The sequence below is a fragment of the Ictalurus punctatus genome, chromosome 7 (genome assembly GCF_001660625.3).
Source record: "Ictalurus punctatus breed USDA103 chromosome 7, Coco_2.0, whole genome shotgun sequence".
NCBI classification, from domain to species: domain Eukaryota; kingdom Metazoa; phylum Chordata; class Actinopteri; order Siluriformes; family Ictaluridae; genus Ictalurus; species Ictalurus punctatus.
In genome coordinates, this window is record NC_030422.2 from 15,062,567 (window position 1) to 15,088,615 (window position 26,049).

The window sequence follows — 26,049 nt, forward strand, 5'->3', positions numbered from 1 at the left end:
TGAGGTGCATTATTAAGCAGAAGAGGACATTTATAGGGACAGACTTAGGTCCATGCAGGGCAAGTACAGCACTGATATAGCACAGACAAGACGGAGATTTATTACCGTCACTGTAATAGTGGTTATCTTCTGTAGGCAGAGAGGAGGCAGTGAAATGTGATTAGATTAGGTGAAGTGAGAAGATAAGAATACTAGATACGTCTGCCCTCCTTGCTGAAATGTCAAGTGGTGCATGCAAATAATTTAACTGTGGTGGTTTTCTATGTTGTGTTTTATTAAACAAAACTGTTGCATTATATCATACTCAAACAACAAATTACCAATGAACAGGAAACAACTGTCATATAGAATAATATGAAATATGTTATTAATATATACCAAAACCAAAATTATTAAGCTGACACTGAAGAACAAAACGCATAAAAAAACCAATAGAAATGTACTATGTCTCATAAAAAAAAAAAAAAATTGTGTGGTCTGACCTGAAGCGCTTCTTGGATGTTTCCATTGTAGTCAATTATTTCAGTTGTGCCCTGGTCACCTTTCTCTCCAGCTGGACCCTTTAATAAATATATTTTATTAAGCAGGCTTTTAAAGGTAAAATGACCAACTACAAACAAGCATTCTGGACCAGTAGTCAGTTTTCCAAATTGGTTTTCTTAGTAACTTAATACACTTTTGTGAAGGCCACGGCTTAAGCCATCCCCCCCCCCCCCCCCCCCCCTTTTTAATGTTCTACATAGCATCTTCCAGGTTATTTGTACAAGTAAGGAATAAAAGAAATCAACTACTAAGGCTTTAAATGACGCATACACTATATGGCCAAAACTTTGTGGACACTTGACCATCACACCTACAGTATCTCACAAAAGTGAGTACACCCCTCACATTTTTGTAAATATTTGATTAAATCTTTTCATGTGACAACACTGAAGAAATGATACTTTGCTACAATATAAAGTAGTGAGTGTACAGCTTGTGTAACAGTGTAAATTTGCTGTCCCCTCAAAATAACTCAACACACAGCCATTAATGTCTAAACTGCTGGCAACAAAAGTGAGTACACCCCTAAGTAAAAATGTCCAAATTGGGCCCAAAGTGTCAATATTTTGTGTGGCCACCATTATTCTCCAGCACTGCCTTAACCCTCTTGGGCATGGAGTTCACCAGAGCTTCACAGTTTGCCACTGGAGTCCTCTTCCACTCCTTCATGATGACATCACGGCACTGGAGGATGTTAGAGACCTTGTGCTCCTCCACCTTCTGTTTGAGGATGCCCCACAGATGCTCAATAGGGTTTAGGTCTGGAGACATGCTTGGCCAGTCCATCATCTTCACCCTCAGCTTCTTTAGCAAGGCAATGGTCATCTTGGAGGTGTGTTTGGGGTATTTATCATGCTGGAATACATGCTGGGATCATGCTCTGCTTCAGTATGTCACAATACATGTTGGCATTCATGGTTCCCTCAATGAACTGTAGCTCCCCAGTGCCGGCAGCACTCATGCAGCCCCAGAGCATGACACTCCCACCACCATGCTTGACTGTAGGCAAGACATACTTGTCTTTGTACTCCTCACCTGGTTGTCGCCACACATGTTTGACACCATCTGAACCAAATAAGTTTATCTTGGTCTCATCAGACCACAGGACATGGTTCCAGTAATCCATGTCCTTAGTCTGCTTGTCTTCAGCAAACTGTTTGCGGGCTTTCTTGTGCATCATCTTTAGAAGATGCTTCCTTCTGGGACGACAGCCATGCAGACCAATTTGATGCAGTGTGTTGCGTATGGTCTGAGCACTGACAGGCTGACTCCCCCACCCCTTCAACCTCTGCAGCAATGCTGGCAGCACTCATACGTCTATTTCCCAAAGACAACCTCTGGATATGACACTGAGCATGTGCACTCAACTTCTTTGTTCGACCATGGCGAGGCCTGTTCTGAGTGGAACCTGTCCTGTTAAACCGCTGTATGGTCTTGGCCACCATGCTGCAGGTCAGTGTCAGGTTCTTGGCAATCTTCTTATAGCCTAGGCCATCTTTATGTAGAGCAACAATTCTTTTTTGCAGATCCTCAGAGAGTTCTTTGCCATGAGGTGCCATGTTGAACTTACAGTGACCAGTATGTGGGAGTGTGAGAGCGATGACACCAAATTTAACACCCCTCCTCCCCATTCACACCTAAGACCTTGTACCACTAACAAGTTACTTGACACCAGGGAGGGAAAATGGCTAATTGGGCCCAATTTGGACATTTTCACTTAGGGGTGTACTCACTTTTGTTGTCAGTGGTTTAGACATTAATGTCTGTGTGTTGAGTTATTTTGAGTGGACAGCAAATTTACACTGTTACACAAGCTGTACACGCACTACTTTACATTGTAGCAAAGTGTCATTTCTTCAGTGTTGTCACATGAAAAGATATAATCAAATATTACAAAAATGTGAGGGGTGTACTCACTTTTGTGAGATACTGTATATGTGCTTGTTGAACATCCCGTTCCAGATTTAATCCCCATTTGTTATTATAATAACCTTCACTCTTCTGAGGAGGCTTTCCTCTAGATTTTGGAGTGTGGCTGCGGAGACTTGTGCACATTCAGCCATAAGAGCATTAGTGAGGTGTCAGGCGAGGACGCTTGGGGTGCAGTCGGTGTTCAAGTTCATCCCAAGGGTGTTCAGTGGGGTTGAAGTCAGGGCTCTGTGCAGGACACTCAAGTTCTTCCACATCAACCTTGGTAAACCATGTCTGCAAGGACTTTGCTCTGTACACAAGGGCATTGTCATGTTTGGTCCTCTTGGTTCCAGTGAAGGAAAATTGTAATGCTACAGAATAGAAACACATCTTATACAATTGTGTGCTTCCAACTTTGGGGCAACAATTTGGGGAAGAACCACATGTGGGTGTGATGGTCAGGTGTCCACAAATGTTTGTCCATAAAGTATATTAATTTCAAAGCATTCCAAAATTCCTTAATTCTACATACATCATTTGTGTAGATCGGCTAATAAACATTAATACATAGTCATATAACCACACTATCTTTAACAGTCAACATTTTACAAATCAGGAAAGACAACCTGGAAAAAGGACATAACCAGATATGACCAAAAGAGCCAACCAAAAATCCTTCTTTTTTTTGACTGTTGCATTATTATTAACAATTTTCAGCTTGCCTATATGAACAGGAAGCCATTGTAACTGAACAAGTTCAGTTAACTCAAAATTAAGTTTGCTTTTGCATACAGATTCACAAGAGCAAATTTAAGGTTAGCAAGCAAAAGCATATTGAAAATACTGTAGACAAATAAATTCAATATATTGGACGATCATTTTGCTTGTAATATTAATATTTTATAATGGTCTCAAAGTAAGTCTTTTGCTAAGATTACATTTTTTTGTAGTGAAAGTTTTTTTTAAATATAATTTTTCAACAGTGAATCTAAGGCAACAATATCTAATTTTTCTAAGATTCCTTTGTTGAAGATGGCTGCGTTTTGCTCTTAAATGATTTAGAAGACTGAAAGTAACCAAGTTGAGTTTAAAAAAGGTTAATTAACATCCATGCTAATAGCATCAGGACATTACAGGCATTTTAATACGTGATCTAATACACCAGGCTTTGATAGTCATGTATACTTAAAGGCCTTGATCAGCTGAATCACTTGTGTTGGAACTGGATTTAAACTGTAAATCTTCAGTTCATAATCTGAATGTTAATTTAGACAGGATGCCATCTGTATATAAGATACTCACTGTGGGTCCTGTAAATCCAACATCTCCTTTATCTCCAGTTTCCCCCTTATTAATGAAATAAGGAAATGAAAAAGATTAACACAAGTTATCTAACTTTTTTAAGGCTTTAAGGGATGTCACAAAAATTTAATCCACATACATCTTCAAAGAGCCATATAGTCCTTAATTTTATCATTCTAAGATGAAAGAATTGTCATATTTATATAAACTGAAAGGATTTAACCCTCTGACTCACCTTGGATCCTTTGAGTCCCGGTGTTCCTGGCTCCCCTTCTGCTCCCTAGAGTAAACAGCAATCACTAATATAAAAGTCTACCCAACACTAATATTTAGTTTTGGTTAAACACACACACACACACACACACACACACACACACACACACACACACACACACACACACACACACACAAAGAGGTACCTAATTATGGTAATGTTCATTACACCACTCTACTTACATGAGTAGTCTCTTTAATCTTTCCGGATGCTTGATTATTTAAACTGGAATATCTATTACTCTGGGGGAGGGTTTAGTTTTCTTTTGGGACGTCTTGTAAGTAAGAGAAATTCCTATTATATTTTGTCAGACCACTCTTTAGACTGATGCAGAAACCACCTGTTGAACGAGCCCACCATACAAAGATAATTAATTCCATATTGCTCTTTGAAAAGATCACCAGTAAATGAAAAGGGGGTAAAAAAAAATCAGGATCCAAGTCTTAATCTCATTCAAAGCCTGTAATTTCCTTTGTAAGATCTGGTCAAGTCATTTATATCCTGCCTATCCTAAAATATGAATAGGAGTCTTTATGATCAATGCAAATATGCCAGCTGGAACTCCCCACATCTCTCTTTATCTCTCTTTTTTCCCTCTGGTCCAATAGAAATGTGATCTGTCTATTAAATGGCCACTAGGGGGAAACAAAAACCCAGTCTTGGGACTGGAAAACACCTGGAACTGTGCAAGAACCTAGAAGACTTTTTAGTAATCAGTGATAATCATAGTGCTCTGTCTTTAGAACGGCTCTGTTGTGGCTTGGGCTGACCTTTGGTCCAACTGGGCCTGTCTCCCCACGTTCACCCTTTCCTGGCGGTCCTGGCTCTCCTCGTTCTCCCTGTTGAAACAGACATTGTTGAAAATGGTCTTCTGAGTCTATTACATAATTTTTTTTACTCATAAACCTCTTTTAAATATTGATACACATTTGAATTATAAAGATAGACTTAGTTTTCTTCATTCTTTCAGGTGTATGGTCTTGTAGAGAGGTTCTGTAAAGATTCCTCACATGGTTAAGGATTTTCAAAAGGGGAAAAAGTAGAAACCTTTTCTAAAAAAAAAAAAAAGAGAGAGAGAGAGCCTAGAACATACAGTAGAGCCTTAACAGGTTTCCCCAAGAGGATAATTTTTTATACTCTTAGGAAAAAAATGAATCCTAATGAGTTCTCTGACTTGTCTCTTTGGGGGAAGTCAGTAAAGGTTGCTGTTTCTCTGAATGTTCTCTATCAGAGTTCGTTCCAAGTAGAACCCTTTAAAGAAGCGAAGACTCTTTAAGTATGTATAGAACTATTTTTAAAAGTGTTGGAAGCTAGATACAACATTTACAGTTCCCAATCCTTGTCCTGAAAGCTAGTTTTTAAATATTTTGTAAAAGCACACTGCACTACATGATTCTTTAGGAATCAACTGAGGGCTGTGTAGAACCATGTGACTGTCCTGCAGTCTGCCATCCTCACTTCAGTACGTTTTTGTCTGGACACAGTTACTTCTCAGTTTTGCACTTCTAGAGGTCTAACCTTTCTCACATTTCTACTTCTCAAACACACACACACACACACACACACACACACACACACACACACACACACACACACACACACACACGTCTTATGTTAAACCTAAAACATGTGGAACATGGAAACAAAATTAACAGCTAATTACTGGGCACTAATTTTGTCTCAATCCAGCCAATGAACACATTGCTTTAGCCAGAACACTGCATTAATTATATAAAATGTATACTGATGATCCCTTGAAGTGTAATTATTATATAATTTCTGAACATTAGACCAAATTTTTTTTCATTTAGAATGGGGTCATTTATGCAGGATGAGTGTCCAGTCCAGCACAGTACAGCAGTATGATCAAATAATATGTGCATTATTTAGCACAGAAACACTAATTTAATTTTGTGCAGGCAAATGTTTAGTTACCCACCTTTGTTCCAGGTAGTCCTGGTAGCCCTGGCTCACCCTGCGGGCCGAGAAAGCCAGGTTCACCCTGTGGTGGAGGAAATGTTGTGAAACTAAAGAATCTGATATTAAGAATTTTTAGTATCTAAAATGAATAGCTATAAACAGCACATCTATATTAATGTCATTTCCAAAGAGAGTGCATTTAAATACACAAGGACACACAATGTAAGATTGTAGATGAGGGTTATAGTTTAATAAGTGTAGACTGAAAACATATAGGGACCTATGAGAAACAGCTGGTATGAGTTCATTCCTTACAATTATGCAACAAACCAACACTCATTAGGAGTTAATAGCTCCCCCTTGTGGAGAATATTGATAAACATGAGTGTGTGGATGAGTGAGGTATAAAAACCTGAGTTATTTTTTTCTACCCAAGCGCTGGGTTGAGCCTTTTGTCTCTGTCATGTCACTGCAAGCTAACGACTCAATTTCCCAGAATGCACTGCAAACTACAAACATGGCCGACGACTACAACTCCCAAATAACACTCAGACCCGTTCACCTTCTCCTGCAGACTAATCACACACACACACCTGTTCCCAATTACATTCTCAATTACACCACACTACTTAAGAGACTCTCACGCAATGTGTTCGCAAAGTAGTATGCGTAGTTGATCTTTTTTGCTGTCGTGTATTAGGCCTTGAGCTGGTGTTTGTTAGCCTGGTTTTTGGCTTTGTTTACTCCTTTGACATTAATTCACTGCCTTGCATGTTTTGTACTGTTTGCCTTATCATGTGATCACTGCCAGTCTTTGTTTATGCCTTTTGCCTTGCACTCTGGATATTATATTTCTCATTAATGCTCTTAACTGCAATTGCATCAGTCCTAACCCTCATTGCCTGACGGTCATTTAACTGGGTTATTTTCCTCAGTCTCAGGTAGTTTTGTGTTACCTAACTGTTGGGTTATTGCATGGTTCATTTTCACTCCCCACCCTGTCACATCAGCCCAGCTCCTTGGGTCAACTCAACTCAACACGGACTGTTTCAGTTCACCTCGGGTGGAGGTAGTGGTGTTCACACGGTCAGACTGTTAGATTTATTTTGAGAAACAAGGTTTGTATCAATATGTTTATCCATAGAATCATTACTGTACACTAGAAAAAGCAAAAATGTGATAACATTACATGACATTAAATACATCACTATGCTTTGGGTTTAAAAACAACCCATTTGCTGGGTTAAAATTAACAACCCAACTTGTGTTAATTTAACCCAAAATGTCTTGTCTTATAATTTTCCAGCTGCTGTTTTTAATCCAGTGTTTTTTAGTGCACATATAAATAGCTTTAGAATTTTTTTGTGACAGGACAATATCCTCAGAATCTGTGGGTGTGTAATGTTCAATAATATGCATAAATACATTCTACATGCAAAAACATCTCAGAAATTCATCTTGTATGGACAAGAATGTCAATTCACAAAACATTATATGCTAAATCAGCATGTTTCTTGCTATTTTGATCCACAGAAAGCTATTACCATGTAAGAAGCTGGAATGTACAGTGCCCTCCACTAATATTGGCACCCTTAGTAAATATGAGCAAAGAAGGCTGTGGAAAACAATGGTCTTAATTGTTTAACCTTTTGATCTTTTGTTTTAAAAAAAAAAAACACAAAGAAATTCTGCTCTCAATGATGTCAAACAATTGCAAACACAACAGGTTTCTCAAAATAAATATCTTTGTTAAATGTAGGTGTGCAACAATTATTGACACCTTTTTAGTCAGTACTTTGTACTACCTCCCTTTACCATGATAACAGCTCTGAATCTGGGATGTCCATGGCAGGACCTTGATTTTGTGGTCAGTAAACCATTTTTGTGTTGATTTTGATGTACGTTTTGTATCACTGTCCTACTGGAAGATCCGATCACGGCCCATTTTAAGCTTTCTGGCAGAGGCAATCAGGTTTTTATTTATTATTTGTTGATATTTGATAGTCCATGATGCCTTGTATCCTAACAAAATGTCCAGGTCCTCTGGCTGAAAAACAGCCCCAAAACATTGAAGAACCACCATCATATTTAACCGTGGGCATGTGGTACTTTTCCATATGGCTACCTTTCTGTGTGCACCAAAACCACCTCTGGTGTTTATTGCCGAAAAGCTCTTTTTGGATTTCATCTGACCATAGAACCCGAACCCATTTGAAGTTCCAGCAGTGTCTGGCAAACTAAAGATGCTGGAATTAGATTTTGGATGAGAATAGAGGCTTTTTTCTTGAAACCCTTTCAAACAACTTGTGATATTGTAGGTGACTTCGGATTGTAGTTTTGGAGATTTTCTGACCCCAAGACACAACTAACTTCTGCAGTTCTCCAGCTGTGATCCTTGTAGATTTTCTGGCCACTTGATCCATCCTCTTGTTGAGACAATATAGACACACGTCCAATTCCAGGTTGATTCGTAACATTTCCAGTTGACTGGAACTTCTTAATTATTGCCCTGATGGTCGAAATGGGCATTTTCAATCCTTGTTATTTCCTTATAGCCACTTCCCATTTTGTGAAGCTCAACAACTTTTTTTTGCCGCACATCACAGCTATATTCCTTGGTCTTACCCATTGTTTTGAATGAGTAAGGGAATTTGTCCTATGTGTTACCTCATATATACCCCTATGAAACAGGAAGTTAGTCAAACAATTTCCTGTTGCTAGTCACCCAGGTGTGCCAAAAAAAGTAAAATATAAAAGGGAATATACTTCAAATATACTTTTCTCATTTGAGATCATAGGGCTGCCAAAAATTGCTACACATCTATATTTAACAGTTTTTTTTTTATGAACCTGTTTTGTTTGCAATTGTTTGATATCCATGAGAGCAGAGTATTTTTGTGAATTCTCTGAACAAAATATCAAAAGGTTAAATAATAAAGATCATTTTTCACAGCCTTCTTTGTTCATATTTACCAAAGGTGCCAATATTAGAGGGCATTGTATATGTAAGGGTGCACACTGTGTGTAATTAGAGTCAGTATGTCTATGACAGAGAAGAATCGTGCTAAATGCACTTGGAGAGTGAGGGCAGGATTTGGAACAAGCCAATCATAACTGAGCACTTCCTGACCAAGTGATGGCCATAGCTGCAATAAATTGTATGCAATAAATTTGCTTCAGGGCACAAATTTCCAAATTGCATGAGTGGACTTGCAGACAACCCTATTTATTCATATTTTCACACAACTGGAGCAGAATGATGGTTCCTAAAACAAAAGCTGTATATGTTCGTTATTTCAAGAAAGAGAGAAATAAGAAATAAATTTGGTGGGAATGAAAACAGCTCATTTTTCCATAATGTGGTACAAGACCACAGAACCATGTTTGTAATTTATGTGTGTTTTCTCACATTTAGGTTTGCAAAATGACTGTAAAATGAAATATTGATATTTCTCTTGTAAATTATTTGCATTATTAGAAAAATGTATGCCAGTGGGTAGATTTAAAACTAAAAGAAAAGCATCACTATTAAACAAGAGACCTCAGTAACAGGAGCGTGAGAATAACATTGTAAAAAATGCAGTCTGTATGTGCTATGTTCATAATCTTTGTTTCATTTCAAAATATAAAACAACAAAAATTGAGTTCTTAACAGCAAGTCATGTATTCACATTAAGTCACCCTGTACTGCACACTGGTATGTTGGCAAGTTGTCAACTTGTCAGCTATGAGAGATTTTTATACATGCTAGGTTCAGCGTGTGAAATGTTTATCTGAATTTACATAACAAAACAGTGTTAGCATCCAAAAGCTGTCAGCCCTTAAGTAAATGAGTTATAAAATGGCAAGTATTTTTACAAGACCAGCAGGATACAAGCATACAAAAAGTGGTGCAGCCAAACAAAGCAAAATAGCCACAAGCATCCTCTCATGCCTGCATTCACACGTTATAGTGTTCAAGCAAAGTGCTATATTAAAGCATGAAAAAATAAATTAACACTAAATGTATGTATTAAAACCCTAACCCCAGTGGTGAGAGAAATGGACATTAACACATATCTGGTGGATTACTGGTGAATTGGAAGTGGGAAAATGTCTACTCATGAATCTGTCTCTATTAAATCCTGTTCTGTTGCTTGAACTGCATCAATGATTGATTGCAAGACAGATGTTAGTCCACATCCAAGTAATGCCTTTATGCGAGCTAGTTCCACACACATATCTAAGGAATTTAGTTAACCATGACAAAATAAGTGTGATCAAGCCATAGTCACCCTGCCACAAGTACAACGGACTACAGTGAGTCATGGATTGATGTTAGGCTGCTGTGTAGGTGGATTATGGGAATGGGTGTACAGTTAAATCACCAGGATTAGCTCCTACAGAACTAAAACAGATTTCTACAATTTATTTCTAACTATATAGGAGTCAATTCATCACAAGTGATTTTACTGCGCCAAATTGAGAAGTTTTATGGATGAAGACACAGCAACATTTACCTTTATTCCGGGAAGTCCAGGCAGCCCTGGAAGTCCTGGTTCTCCCTATACAGGAAAAGTGCAAGAAATTACAGCCAAACCAAGCTAAGCCTCCACTCCTGGCCCTGAGCCTGGAAAACCAGCTCAACCACTAAAGGTTTCACTCACTGTCCACTACACCACTAAATCAGACCTCTGTGTTTTGACCAACGTGACAATCATCAGTTCGCTGTTGTGGAAGCTAACAGAATTGGGCGTTTAAGGATGTTTCAGTTGGGTGACTTCCATGGAAATCTTGTGCACATTTTCAGGAATTGCAATTCCCTTGGTCATTGTGTCAACCAGCATGTTCAAACTGAATTATGTTGAGCATGCATGCAAAGTGGATAATAGACCACATTTCTGAATTCTGTGGTGACTCATTCTTATCTCTAAAGTCACTGTTATGGTTCTCAACAGACATAGGTCTATAATTATTGCACTGGAGGCTAAGTAAATCATGAGAAAGTGGTGAAGAAAAGCTGAGTCCTCAAAAGCATTAACATATCATTAAAAAAAAACTTTCATTGTTAGTTAGGCATTCATGCTCTATTAAAATTAATACGCATAGGGAATGTAAGTAAGAACATTTTTCAAAACAGATCTCAGGCAACAGATTGAGACTTGCACATTTCCACTGCATCTCCATAAAGCATTGAGAATATGATGAACTATTCTTCACAGAAATAGCTACTCTCCAAGTCTCACTTAATTTCACTTGTATGAATTATTCAGAGTAGATTATCCGTTCTTTCATGAGAAATCAGTACCGGTTATAGGGCACAGTGTGAAACAGCATGAAATAAATAAACTAAATGGCTGTAGTGTAATATTGAGACATGATGTTGATGGGGAAAAGTGTGTAGCAGTAGAGCTTGCAAAGATGTCCATTTTCTGCATGGATTCTTCCTCAATGCAACATAAGTTATGGTTATCAGAAGCAAACAGTGCTCTGATGTGAACACACAATTTTGAAATATGATATGAATAGCATCCTAATAAAATGTTTAATTGTATTATCTTAATTTTGCATTTTGTAAAAACATGTTTAACAAAACAGAGAGTTTGTGTTTGAGTCACATTTAGCTACTGGTGTTTTACCTTTTGCCCACTTCGTCCTGGTTCACCTGGTTCACCCTGTAATACAGAGTTAAACCATAAGGCAAATGATGGCATTATTAAAATAGTGGTGGATGTGCTAAATAAATAAATAAATAAATAAACCAAACTTTGGAAAATAATCACAACCAAAAGAATACAATTCTGGAGTAAATTTTACCTTAATGCCAGCAGCAGAAGAACCCGCATCACCCTGAGGATTAAAAATCAAAATATTTTTTATTGCAAATACCAAGAAAATGTGTTAGCATTTCCTTAGAGCCATTTAAATATTCTCTTCCTGATATATTTCATGCAGGTAATCCATAAATGTGTATGAGGGGAGAAATACACCTAAAAACTCATTACAAACTGCCTGGACTGATAGTGACGATTGAGTACAGAGAAAATATTTCCTTATTTAAGTGTAATAGACCTATTTTAGATAAGAGCACACAATAGCAAGATTGATTGTGTAAACACATTTTGAATTTGCAGCTATTTAAAAACTGCTAGATAGCTAGAGAGTGTACAAGTTAGCACATATCTGCTAAACCACTCACTTCAAAGCATCTGTGTAAGTTTTCCAGACCAAACAAATAACAAAGATCCACAACACCATGTATTGTTATTGCTGAGTTGAATCAGGGTGTGAAAGTTGGCAAAGCTTATACACAGGTGTGATGGAAAATCTGTTCTGCTATACAATAACTATTCTGTCCAAGTGACACATTGCCTGAAAACGCAGTGCAACATCAAACCTGCAGCAAACATTATTTATGATATACAGCACACACTAAAAATACATCTAAAACCATCATGTTGCAAGAAAAAATACTCACAAAATAAACAGATTGTTTAATATTGGGTAATAGAAATAGAGTGTTAAATGGTGGTGTGAAGCCATATCTCAAAATGAGCAGATGATAAATAAGACAAGGGGTAGAGTGTTTATAATGGTCCGTCACTGAGTTATCTATATCTATATAATTTGCCTTCACTGAGCAGTTTATGGATAAACAGCCTTGCTCAGGCACCCATCACTGGCAGCTTGGCAATGTTTGGATTTAAAATCACAACCTTCTGATCAGTAATCCAAAGCTTTAACCACTGCGATCACCTTATTGGTATGTAAGCAAATGTGACAATATAAATGTTTCTACATGTGGCACAGTAGCACAGCGGGTATCACCGTCACCTCACAGCTCCAGAGTCTTTGGTTTGTTTCTGAGCTCAGTTACTGTCTGTGTGGAGTTACATATATTCTCCCAGTGTCCACGTGGGTTTTTTCCAAGTTATTAAATTTCCTCCCACTTCCCAAAAACATTCTGGTAAGTGTATTGGTGACCCTATGTGAGAATAAGTGTGTGTATGTGATGCTTTGTGATGGAGCGCCATTCCCTAAAGGGTGTATTCCTGCCTGAAATCCAGTGTTCCCGGGATAGACTATGGATCCACCATGACTCTGAGTAAGATAAAGTGGACACTGAAGATGAATGAGTAAATGAAAGTTTTAATTTTCTGTGCAAGCTAGTTATGCCTGATTTTATTAGCTCCTGATGTAATATGCCACCATAATATAACAGTTGAAGTAGGGATCCATTAATTAGCAAACCCTTAAAGGGAAGGTGTCCCTTTTAAGTGTCCCATTACTGCTAAAGCACAGTATAATGCTTCATGTGATGTTATCAAGTTGTTGATTTGACAAATGGACCTGGGCAATTTTCAAAAATGAGTCTATTTGACATCTGTAATTATAATTTATGGATTATATGTGCCTCCTGATGAGGATGAAGTAATACGAGCTTCCCACAGTTATGTACAATAACAATAATTACTCAATCATTTTAAATATTTGAGTCTGAATCCTCAGTCCTCTTACCTAATCGTGCAAGCATTAGCTTTAAAGCCTGTTCCTGCTCCACCAAACTACTTTTTATGAACAATGAACAACTTCTATCACAGCATTCCTTATGAATACAACAAATTCTCTCTAGTATGGGATGAAAGCTGAAATGATAGTTTAGAAAGTCTGCTTTTGATTTAATAGCAGGATTAACTGATCTCTTTATTATTTTGTTCTAAAATAAAACTAATATTGTACACTGGTTCGGGCCAAACACTATAGTATCAATAACTCAAAAGAGTTCTCTTCATATGAAAAGCATTAGTGCAGTGAGGATATTTTCATGTTTTGTTTGCTTTTATTGTGGTTTTTATATTGTTATCATGGGTTTCAATTCATCAAAAATTGTCCACAAGTCATGTTTTTTAGCTTAATAAAAATAAGTAAAAGGAAAAAATATATATTTAACTTGCTAAATTTATTTATGTCAGTGCACATAATGTAGATTCAGAGAGAAAAAAAAAAGAAATAAATGCACTCATAGTTTCTTCAAGGGTTGTTTGGAAGATTAAGGATTCTTAGCTTCCTTGACTTTAAAGATTATAGATTTAATCTGTTTTTCTATGAATCTAGTAAATAGTAAATGCCAAATAATAGTTATAAATACTTGCATTAAAAGGTGCAGTATCATTCACCACATTAAGAAATAAAAACAGCCTGTCTATTCATTCCAGCTACTCCATGGTCCAGCTACCAGAATCTTTAATGTCTTATCCCATATTTTTATGTAGACCACAAAGAATACCTGTTACATTATGTAGTCTGTAAATGCCCACACGAACTATCTCAATATTGAATCTACACAGATCCTTTATATGTGCTTTCAGAAGTCTGTTGCAGCCTAATGGTATGCGTTTCTGCCTAGGAATATATTTTACATGGTGAAATATTGATATTTCTACTATATATCAATCTGAAAACTACAGGTTTCCTGAACTGAAAAGTGCTTCTATTTTGCATGTATCTTAACCAAAGCATATAGCATTTTAAAATCTGGTTACCTCCAAAAATGAAAAAAAGGAGATAACTGCATTTAAAGACACTTTTCTGACTGCAGTGCACATGCAACATTTTAACAATTGGCATCTGATTACAAACTAAATGAATTAAGCCTATGTCCTTTTCACTATGCCACTTTGCTATCAAACAAGTTTATCAAACTGTGACTTTCACGGTCTGAGGACTTGGCTAGGAAGGTTTTTAGAAATCTTTAGGGAGACTGACCAAAGTTTGTTAAACTGGTTCCTTACCCAACGTGATCTTTGCAGGAAGACCGCCTAGGCAAGCTTAAAGTAAATTTAAAAATCCACATAGTTTTGGTGAAATATATTTATAATTTCTTAAAGTAGAGATAGGACAAAATCCGGGTTTTGTTTCCTTTTTTGTCTTTTATAGCTGTTTGCCAGAATTCAGCCACAGCGACATCAGTCAGGTTTTAAGACACCATACATATGACAGATGGCTCCTGCCTGTAAACACACAGTACTCTGTCAAACATCCTGGAGGGAAGCAGCAGGCATTTTTAGTGGGGTGTATCTTTTTTTTAAAATGGAACAACAGAAATAAAATGTGTGGCCAATAACCATCACTGGGAGAGAGTATAATGTTCCTCTGGGATGTGATGTACAAAAAGGGAACAGAGGGCAGCAGATGATAAGTGCTGGTGGGAAAGTCAGTGAATGAGAGTGGGAAGGCTGGCCCCTCTGCCTGCTGCTGAATTTAAGTTTTCACATGCGTTCTGCATTCAGAAGTTGCTGAGGAATGCATGCCCTGGGTTTTATTAGAGTCATTAATGAGAGTGCACAAGGCATACTTAATTTTTTCATTTTCTGATAACCATAAACTGGATTACTAGTTACAGCTGCATATCACTAAACAGCTCAGCCCATGTATGCTACCACATTCATGGCTTGTCATTTAAATTTTATATGGATGCTTGTGAAACCAAATGCACTGTGGTACATGAATACTTTTATATTTTACTGGATCTCATTGTTTCATGCAAATGTGTCATTTAGTATTGTATTATTGTTATTTGGCATGTAGGATAGTGCCATGTCCTACATCAGTACATGTCTCATATTTAATTTGTAAAGTCATATACATTAAAAGACCAAAGTGTATTCATGATATCAAAGTGCATTTCTATGTGTACCTGTGATTTGGTACACATAGAAAAATCTTGTTCAGTCATGTCAACTGAACAAGAAAAGCTTCCGTTGCCATGATTTTCCTGCACAATTGTGCATTCTAACATTACATGTAGACTTTGACATGCAAGGTAATTGACACTATCCTTTGCCTGGTAGGAGTGTGAAAAGTCACTGAGAAACCTCAAATGCATGCTACTGTATATACTGTAGTTTACTAAAACTTGAAGTAAGCGACTCATCCAAATCTTTACAAGCCAGTTATAAAAAAAAAAAAAAAACTGATTCAAAAGCACTCAATGACTGCACAGGGACAGCACACTCTAAAACAAATTGCATTTACATACACTGTATGGCCAAATGTTGGATATCTGGTGGATATCTGACCATCACACCCATATGTGGGCCTTCCCCAAAATGCTCCCATGCTACACAATTGTATAGAAAGTCTTTGTATTCTGTAGCATTACAATGTCCTTTCACTGGAACTACAGTGGTGCTTTAAAGTTTTTTAACCCTTTAGAATTTTCTATATATTTGCATTAATAAGTACTAAAACATCATCAGATTTTCATACAAGTCCTCAAAGTAGATCAAGAGAACCCAATTAAACAAATAAGACAAAAATATTATACAGTGAGGGAAAAAAGTATTTGATCCCCTGCTGATTTTGTACGTTTGCCCACTGACAAAGAAATGATCATTCTATAATTTTAATGGTAGATTTATTTGAACAGTGAGAGACAGAATAACAAAAAAAAAAATCCAGAAAAACGCATGTCAAAAATGTTATAAATTGATTTGCATTTTAATGAGGGAAATAAGTATTTGACCCCTCTGCAAAACATGACTTAGTACTTGGTGGCAAAACCCTTGTTGGCAATCACAGAGGTCAGACGTTTCTTGTAGTTGGCCACCAGGTTTGCACACATCTCAGGAGGGATTTTGTTCCACTCCTCTTTGCAGATCTTCTCCAAGTCATTAAGGTTTCGAGGCTGACGTTTGGCAACTCGAACCTGCAGCTCCCTCCACAGATTTTCTATGGGATTAAGATCTGGAGACTGGTTAGGCCACTCCAGGACCTTAATGTGCTTCTTCTTGAGCCACTCCTTTGTTGCCTTGGCCGTGTGTTTTGGGTCATCATCATGCTGGAATACCCATCCACGACCCATTTTCAATACCTTGGCTGAGGGAAGGAGGTTCTCACACAAGATTTGACGGTACATGGCCCCGTCCATCGTCCCTTTGATGCGGTGAAGTTGTCCTGTCCCCTTAGCAGAAAAACACCCCCAAAGCATAATGTTTCCACCTCCATGTTTGATGGTGGGGACGGTGTTCTTGGGGTCATAGGCAGCATTCCTCCTCCTCCAAACATGGCAAGTTGAGTTGATGCCAAAGAGCTCCATTTTGGTCTCATCTGACCACAACACTTTCACCCAGTTGTCCTCTGAATCATTCAGATGTTCATTGGCAAACTTCTGACAGGCATGTATATGTGCGTAGTGTGTTACCAATTGTTTTCTTGGTGACTATGGTCCCAGCTGCCTTGAGATCATTGACAAGATCCTCCCGTGTAGTTCTGGGCTGATTCCTCACTGTTCTCATGATCATTGCAACTCCACGAGGTGAGATCTTGCATGGAGCCCGAGGCCGAGGGAGATTGACAGTTCTTTTGTGTTTCTTTCATTTGCGAATAATTGCACCAACTGTTGTCACCTTCTCACCAAGCTGCTTGGCAATGGTCTTGTAGCCCATTCCAGACTTGTGTAGTTCTACAATCTTGTCCCTGACATCCTTGGAGAGCTCTTTGGTCTTGGCCATGGTGGAGAGTTTGGAATCTGATTGATTGATTGCTTCTGTGGACAGGTGTCTTTTATACATGTAACAAGCTGAGATTAGGAGCACTCCCTTTAAGAGTGTGCTCCTAATCTCAGCTCGTTACCTGTATAAAAGACACCTGGGAGCCAGAAATCTTTCTGATTGAGAGGGGGTCAAATACTTATTTCCCTCATTAAAATGCAAATCAATTTATAACATTTTTGACATGCGTTTTTCTTGTTGTTATTCTGTCTCTCACTGTTCAAATAAATCTACCATTAAAATTATAGACTGATCATTTCTTTGTCAGTGGGCAAACGTACAAAATCAACAGGGGATCAAATACTTTTTTCCCTCACTGTACTTGTTCATTTATTCATTGAAGAAAATGATCCAGTATTACATATCTTTGAGTGGCAAAAATATGTGAACCTCTAGGATTAGCAGTTTAATTTGTAGGTGAAATTAGAATCAGGTGATTTCAATCAGTGGCATGACAATCAGGTGTGAGTGAGTGCCCTGTTTTATTTAAAGAACAGGGATCTATCAAAGTCTGATCTTCACAACACATGTTTGTGGAAGTGTATCATGGTACTAACAAATGAGATTTCTGAGGACCTCAGAAAAAGAGTTGTTGATGCTCATCAGGATGGAAAAGGTTGCAGAACCATCTCTAAAGAGTTTGGACTCATTTTAAGACCAGTGTTACCCTCCAAAGGAGTGATCGACCAACAAAGATCACCCCAAGAGCAAGATGTAATAGTCTGCGAGGTCATAAAGGAGCCAGGGTGACTTCTAAGCAACTAAATGTTCATGAGTCCACCATCAGGAGAACATTGAACAACAATAGTGTGCATGGCAGGGTTGCAAGGAGAAAGCCACTGCTCTCCAAAATTGCTGCCCCTTTGCAGTTTGCTAACGATCACATGGACAATCCAGAAGGTTAATGGAAAAATGTTTTGTGGATGGATGAGACCAAAATAGAATGTGTGGTTTAAATGAGAAGTGATATGTTTGGAGAAAGGAAAATACTGCATTCCAGCATAAGAACCTTATCCCATCTGTGAAACATGGTGGTGGTAGCATCATAGGTTTGGCCTGTTTTGCTTCATCTGGACTATCACAGCGTGCCATCATTGATGGAACAATGAATTCTGAATTATACCAGTGAATTTAGAGGAAAATGTGAGGACATGTGTCCATGAACTGAATCTCAAGAGAAAGTGGGTCATGCAGCAATACACTGAGCCTAAGAACACAAGTCATTCTACCAAAGAATGGTTAAAGAAGAATAAAGTTAATGTTTTGGAATGGCCAAGTCAAAGTCCTGACCTTAATCCAGTGGAAATGCTGTGTAAAGACCTGACGCACTCAGTTCATATGAGGAAAACTACCAACATCCCAGAGTTGAAGCTGTTCTGTAATTAGGAATGGGCTAAATTTCTTCCAAGCCGATGTGCAGCAGTTACTGGAAACTGATCAACAGTTACTGGAAACGTTTAGTTACAGTTATTGCTGCACAAGAGGGCCACATCAGATACTGACAGCAAAGGTTAACATACTTTTGCCACTCACAGATATGTAATACTGGAACATTTACCTCAATAAATATATGACCAAGTATAATACGTTTGTCTTATTTGTTTAATTGGATTCTCTGTATCTACTTTGAGGACTGATGATGTTTAGGTCATATTCATGCAGAAATATAGAAAATTCTAATGGATTCACAAAATTTCAAGCACCACTGTACATACACTATATGACCAAATGTTTGTGGGTATCTGACCATCACACCCATATGTAGGCCTTCCCCTGACTTCCCCATAGTGCAAAACTGTATAGAATGCTTCTGTATGCTGTAGCATTACAATTTTTCTTCATTGGAACTAAGGGGCATCAGTACCTGACCTCACAAATGCTCTTGTGGCTGATTTGGCAAATGCTTGTGGAAAACTTTCCCAGAAGAATGGAGGTTATTATGACAGCAAAGGGGACTAAATTTGGAATGGGTCTTTCAAATAGCAAATTTGGGTGTGAGGGCCAGGTGTCCATAAACTTTTGGCCATATGGCCAGTTTAAGCACATGGTAGAAATGAGATAAAGGCTCTTTTGTGAATGCTCTTCACAGTAAACTTAAGTTAATCACCTTGCTCATAGTCAGTTTATTCCTGGAAATTTGCTGTCCACTTAAATCCACTTAAGTCAGGTGTGACATTTCATTGGTAAGAGTCCGATTGATTACATTTTGGTGGTGACCAAAATGAGTTCAGTATGAGTTTACAGAGAAAGAGGAAAACAGGGGTAGTACTGTAAGTAGTGCTGTAGGACTTGAGTCCAGTCTAGTCTTGGACTTGATTCTGGTCTTGAGATGTTTTCTGTATTGACTAGGATTTGTCTAAGTGTTGTTCATTGGTCTCCCTAAACATTATCTCGGTCTCGACTCAGAATATATGCAAATAATGTTCACATTTTCTTTACTTTTTGCATACACAGTATAGTATAGTACAGTATAATATAGTAGTTCCTTCTTATATAAAACATCGTTGGTGCAATGCATGAATGAATTCAACTATCTGAATTAAAGGTGTGGTCTTAAAAAGGGTTTGATAGTTTTTCATTGTCTCAATCTGGTCTCAGTATCACTTTCATTTGGACTCAATCCTAACATAACTTCAGCTCCCTAAAGACTCAATCTTGGCTAATCTGGGCCTTGGACTTGTCCTTGACTTGGCAATGGTGGTCTTGACTACAGCCTTAAGTAGAGGACATGTTTAGGATGTCAATACCACAATCTTTACAAGTGTACCTAAGCTACGATTTAAAAATAAATGAAGGAAGAATTTCATTTCATCCTGAAATAGGCAATAGCATTGGAGTGTCTCAGTTTGCTCATCACATGTAGTGGGAAGAGTGATTAATCCTGCCAAAAAAAACTTAGCTGTAGAGGCGATGAGTGTTTGTTACAGTTAAAGTTATAGCTGTAGTTTGGTTGTGCCTCTTTGGTGCCGAGTTGTTTAAACTACGTCAGCTTGGCTATAATGATCATTCTTAGCAGAACATGAGAATTTGTAGCTGCAGACTTTCTCAATAGTCCAAAGTCAAACAGGGCACTATGGTTGCTGGCAGATGACTGGAATAAGATTTGACTTCAAGACTGTGAGGCGCTACATGGAAATTGTGTCACCGGCCTAACCCTTATATTCATTAAATGCTTTCTTGCAATCCAGTTAGCGTTTACTCGTACAATGTTTTGACCAAAATGCATTTTTCCACCTCTGAGATCTCAGCAAATTTCATACCCAATTAAATATTTATACATGTCAAATGTTTTATTACCAGTTTAAACTATGATAATAAATCCTTTTTTTTTTTGCGAATTATTATCACAGTAAAGAAAGTCTGAGTTTAACACATTTTCCCACAGTCCTTTTGCTGCTTGAAGTCAATTTATGAGTGACATTTCATTGTTAATAACTGTCTCAAACAACATGCTTTACCTCATATGTCACACTCAAGCCACAGCAGCTATAGCAGACAAGTTTTCCTCTAAAGCAATATGCATTATTGTTTAGTTACTCTGTCTCTTGCACACATCCTATCAAACATTTGGACATATTCTCACAACTCTAAATCCCTGCTTTCATTTTTTATTCTTTCACACTTGCCTTGTTGTTGCAGTGTTACCTTTGTTAGCCAGATTCTGTTATTTTTCCTTGAATTTATAATCCCAAATCTTGGCATCTCCTGAATGAATATGTCAACAGACCTGCATCCATCCACTATGAGAGCTTCACAACTCACTACTGACAAACCTTTATGGAAAACTTCAGACATTATTTCCAAATCATAACAGAGTGCATTTTAACTGTATAAACTAGACAAGGATGCAATGCATCAGTGCCCTTAGTCAGTGGTGAATCACACTTAAAATGTCAGTTCTAATCAATTCAGTACATGATGGCACTCTTTTATCCAAGAACAAGGTCATTAAGTGACAAACATGGAAAACATGCAGGCACTGTGCTGTTCAAGAAGACTTTCTGTCTTCTCTTTTACACATGCACACATGGTAGATGGTACATTTTCCTCTGGGTAAATTGCATTGTATTTAAATGATTTAGATACAACTTGTCTTTACTCATCACTTTTCAAAAGCCTTTCAAAGGATGTACTACAATTCAAATGTTCATGGCTCTGCAGTGTGAACAATATGATGGATGTTAGGAGGATTTTATTCCCCTTTTTAAGATGAAAGAGTACAGTAGGAGTTCTGCATGTCAGTCAAGAAAATGTGTAAGGCATTTTATTTTCCATGATATCTGCTTCCTTGTTCATATCCCTCCCCCTCTTTCAGCAACAAGGTAGACAAGATCAAAGCTTTTTTTCAGGCAACAAACTTTTATTGTAGCCCAGTTTCTTTTTTTGGACTGCCTTCCATGCAAGGAAATAGTCCCGCATCTGTTTCCTACAATTCTTTTTTTTTACTTGGCTGCTGTACGCACTACCACTTTGACTAAGAATGTCCATAATGGTTAAAAAAAAAAAATGGTTGTACTCCAATGCGTAATAAATTGGTGGAGACACACTGGGTACATTTCGTTTCCACAGTCTATAAGGATCCCCACCCCTTAATGTAGTGTGAAAAATGTACACACCCTCCGTGACTACATTAAGTGAGGTTTAGACATTTTAATTTTGTTGATGGCAGCAAGACAAACTGTTGTACATTTTGGTATCTTGTGATTTTAGAATTAGGCCAACTGTCAAATATGTTTTGTGAACGGCTTTGTCTGGCAAAGAGCACAATGCCATGGAAAGAGTATACAAGAGTAATTGTGCTGATCTAATGCTTAGGGGTACTACTTCAACTTGGGGAAAATCCCAACACGGCCCTCAGAGAGGCATTATGTAAGGCATGTATATATAATATAGCTTAGATCGCCAGTATGTCTTTACCCACTCCTGATATGGAGTCAAAATTATTACTTTTTACTGCCTTGTATGGGTTTATGAAAGTGCTCAGTCATATACACTAAAAGCCAAAGGTGTAGAAGCAGGCAAATTATTTTGAAAGTTTCCAAAATAATTTAACAGTTAAGGCATATTTTCAACAGAACAGAACATTTAGTGTAAACAAAGTTTTTCTTTCTCTGAAATATTTCAGTGAAGTTATTTTTCCATATTAAATGTATTATATGGGAAAAGCTAGTACAGTCTTTGCTGATAAGTTACAAACCGTACTGTACAATCATTTGTTTAGGAGCATCTGTATGGTAGAATCTGGTAAATACAGTATATTTAGACATGCAGTAAAAGTTAATAAACAAATTAGGAAGAAATGACTTGTACACTACTGCTGCAGACATTAAGTCAAACCATCTTGTTCAAACTTCAGCCTGATCCATAGAGTAGCAGAAACTTATGGCAATTTATGAATACCATATGACGGATTAAGTCCACTAGTCAGTTACAGTTGCATAGACATGTCCTTGTACAGCCTTACCTTCTCACCAACATTGCCTTTTGGCCCCTCTTCTCCCATATCACCCTATAAGAAAAGCCAAAAAGTAATATAAGATACATACGAATATATTTTTTTAATAAAAAAAATATAAGACATAAGTAAAAAATATAGTAATATAATTTAGGTCATAGGTCTTCCATTCAGCCTTCTTAAGCTTTAGAGCATTATCATTATTGTATGGCAGTTGGGACAGCATGTAGCTTCCAGATGTCAGATGAAAAACTACTTTTTGAGTCACAGTGCCAAACTACTGACAGAATATTTTGATCCTAATTTTTCAGCCTGAAGGACTGGCATTTATTTAATAGGCAGATGACACAGCCATATACTTGGTCAGTGGATTTAGGAATTTTTTTAAGAAAGGTTAATTATTTTTGTTCTTTTATCATAGCTTTAATTTGTATACTTACTTTGGTTACTGACTTAAACTTTTTTATTAAACAGGTGGTGAACGATTCGTTAACAGAGAATGCTGATAGGTGACGATTAAGTTGGTATGCATGTGCAAAATAAACTGACTATGTATATTTACCTGCTATGTATTTGTTTAAGCACTACTTTAATAGCGATATAAAGAGAGAGAGAGAGAGAGAGAGAGAGAGAGAGAGAGAGAGAAACTCTGAATGTATCCACACTGAAAGAGCTTTCTTGCTGCTTATGCCTAATTTTACAACACATTAGCTAATTCATAGAATCTCTTTTTACCGTTTCAAGTTCATTATACATGTTTTCTTTTCAAGCATTTTCTGCAGAAAATGAAATCATTAGTCTGAAGCTTATGTGAGCATTAGATTTTTTGCTTCTTCAGAATCAACAAGGTCTAAACAAGACTAAACTCAATAAAATACAATATAACCGGCTGGTTATTATCAGAATAAAAGGCAATGTGAAAGGTAGCTTAATTCCCAAAGCGCTAAATGAGATTTCTCAATGTTATATATGCCCTTTCTAAAGTATATCCTCTTCCTTCCTAGTTTCCAGCCATCATTACAGCATGGGAGAATAAATCTCTTTCAACAGGTGGGTGATGTACATCTAGACAATCTGGTAACAAACTACACACTAAGAAATTTATGTTGAGAAAATTCAACCTGATCGTTGTTCCCAAATAACATTAGACCAGATCCACAGTTTATAGCATCTATCCACACTTATTTAATCTGTATTACAATCTACATGTAATGGTGCTTGATAATCAAAATACTGAACAAGCCAGAGGAAGAAAACATGTACATGTTTAACATGTTCATTTTACTGTTCCTTGGAACTTCATTGTTTATTTGGATTTGTTTTTATTCATTTTCTTATTCATTTATTATTATTTATTAAGTACCTTCAACCTTTGTCATCTAGCATAATGTATAAATGTAGGAACATGGATTTACCTTTTCACCTTGCTCTCCTCTGTCACCCTAGTTGAAAAGAAAGTCGAACATGTTAAATGTTCAAAAGGTCAGACTGTGCAGGAGTAAGGAAAATAAAAGCACATCACCTATTTAGATTATACCTATGATTTAAGTTCACATTCAGTTAAGAAATGAAGATCATGTTACGGCTATTCCTTCCACAGATGTCCTCAGAAGTAATTGATGACCAGTTCCCTAGGCATTGTGCCTCAATTTAAAATAAACACTCACATGCAGATACAGAGGGTATGATATTGTGCACAGAGGCAAGACAGACAGTAATATTTGAAATGAAATGTAAATATTTGCATATGAACATGATCCATATGAAAACCAAGTAGATGAAACAGTTTGTAACAGTGGCTGAGTGATGATACTCAATATTCTTGCAATTTCTTGCATTTGTAATGATGATGATTTTTCAAATGAACATCAATACATTTCTGGTGGTTTCATGTTAAAAATAGGCTCTGCCTGTGATTGATGTCACAAAATAAATCCATTAAATCTGCCTTGCAAAAAAGTAAATAAAAAACTGAGAAATCTGAGATATGAAATGGATCCCATGATTGGAGATTACGTGCCACAAACCTTGGCACCAGGGATTCCATCTAATCCGGGCATACCCACCTCCCCCTATGAACAACAAAACATAGAATGTGACCACACAGGGAGCCATGATCTGTTGCACCAGAAGAGTATCAGGATTCCAGATAAAACTATTGAATTCTCATTGTCATGACTTTTTGCACGGCATGTATTTCCATATTTTCATCATAGTCTGTACAATTATATCTCTGAGTATTCTTAAGAAGCCTTTACATACAATTAGTTTTAAACATTCACAATAGTCCTGCAGTTGTGTATTAGTCCTGTACCTGTCCATTTTGCTTATAAATATATGCTCTTTATCTGAAAACATACAAACACCTATCAAAAATTAAGATTAATTTTCAGACAAAAAGGTGTATTATTGTTAGTCTAAAATACGTCTAATGTATTAGTGTATGGAGATAGGTTTTTCTTCATATGATGTAAAAGTAATTGCCTTAAACAAATCTCTACAACATCATGATTCAGTGGTGGAACTAATTTGCTTTTTAATGAAACTTTACAGCAACAGAGATGCATTTCATGAGGCTTGGCACCCAGCAGTCCACATACAGACACGGAATTTGCAATTTAGCAATGTTTCCAAGTAACTCCTGTCAGAAAATGGCCTTTCTCTGTTTCTTATGCACAGAGAACCTACGTTTCTTTTCATATCTATTTAAATACTTATGGAGATTACTGTGCTAGTGTTGCGTCAGATGTGTTCCATCCTTTTTTCCTTGCTCTAACAATACCAGATGGGAATGATCATTTTTCTATGACAAAACATTGTTCTCACTACAATATAGTTCTATTTAAAAGCAGTTTTGTCCTCACAATTTCATCACGAGATTCAGATGTGGATAAATCTCAATATGGAAGGAAAAGTGAGGAGCTAACTTATTTTGGTCCAGATACAGCGAATTTAAACAAAGAAAACCCAACAAAGGAACCACTAAAACTACACCATAAACACTCCAAGATTTGACCTGTTTTAATAAGGATAAAGGGTTGTTGTAATTCCTGGTTGAACTTTGAAAGGTCAAGATTAGCATTATCAACATGGTGTTGAGTTTCACCATAATA

At 37.2% G+C, this 26,049-nt stretch overlaps 1 protein-coding gene across 2 annotated transcripts in view; it reads right to left on the minus strand.

The window, feature by feature from the left end:
- The window catches only part of LOC108268352 (collagen alpha-1(XXV) chain), a 170,357-nt gene that overhangs the window by 12,747 nt on the left and 131,561 nt on the right, over nt 1–26,049 (minus strand). For both annotated transcript variants that reach the window (XM_053681617.1, XM_053681616.1), the window contains 11 exons: nt 24,352–24,378; nt 22,946–22,990; nt 11,747–11,779; nt 11,569–11,604; nt 10,450–10,494; nt 5,970–6,032; nt 4,801–4,869; nt 3,992–4,036; nt 3,757–3,801; nt 483–560; nt 106–129 (listed from right to left, as the gene is read on the minus strand). In XM_053681617.1, coding sequence (XP_053537592.1) covers nt 106–129; nt 483–560; nt 3,757–3,801; nt 3,992–4,036; nt 4,801–4,869; nt 5,970–6,032; nt 10,450–10,494; nt 11,569–11,604; nt 11,747–11,779; nt 22,946–22,990; nt 24,352–24,378 — 510 coding nt within the window. The remainder of the gene's footprint in view (nt 1–105; nt 130–482; nt 561–3,756; nt 3,802–3,991; nt 4,037–4,800; nt 4,870–5,969; nt 6,033–10,449; nt 10,495–11,568; nt 11,605–11,746; nt 11,780–22,945; nt 22,991–24,351; nt 24,379–26,049) is intronic.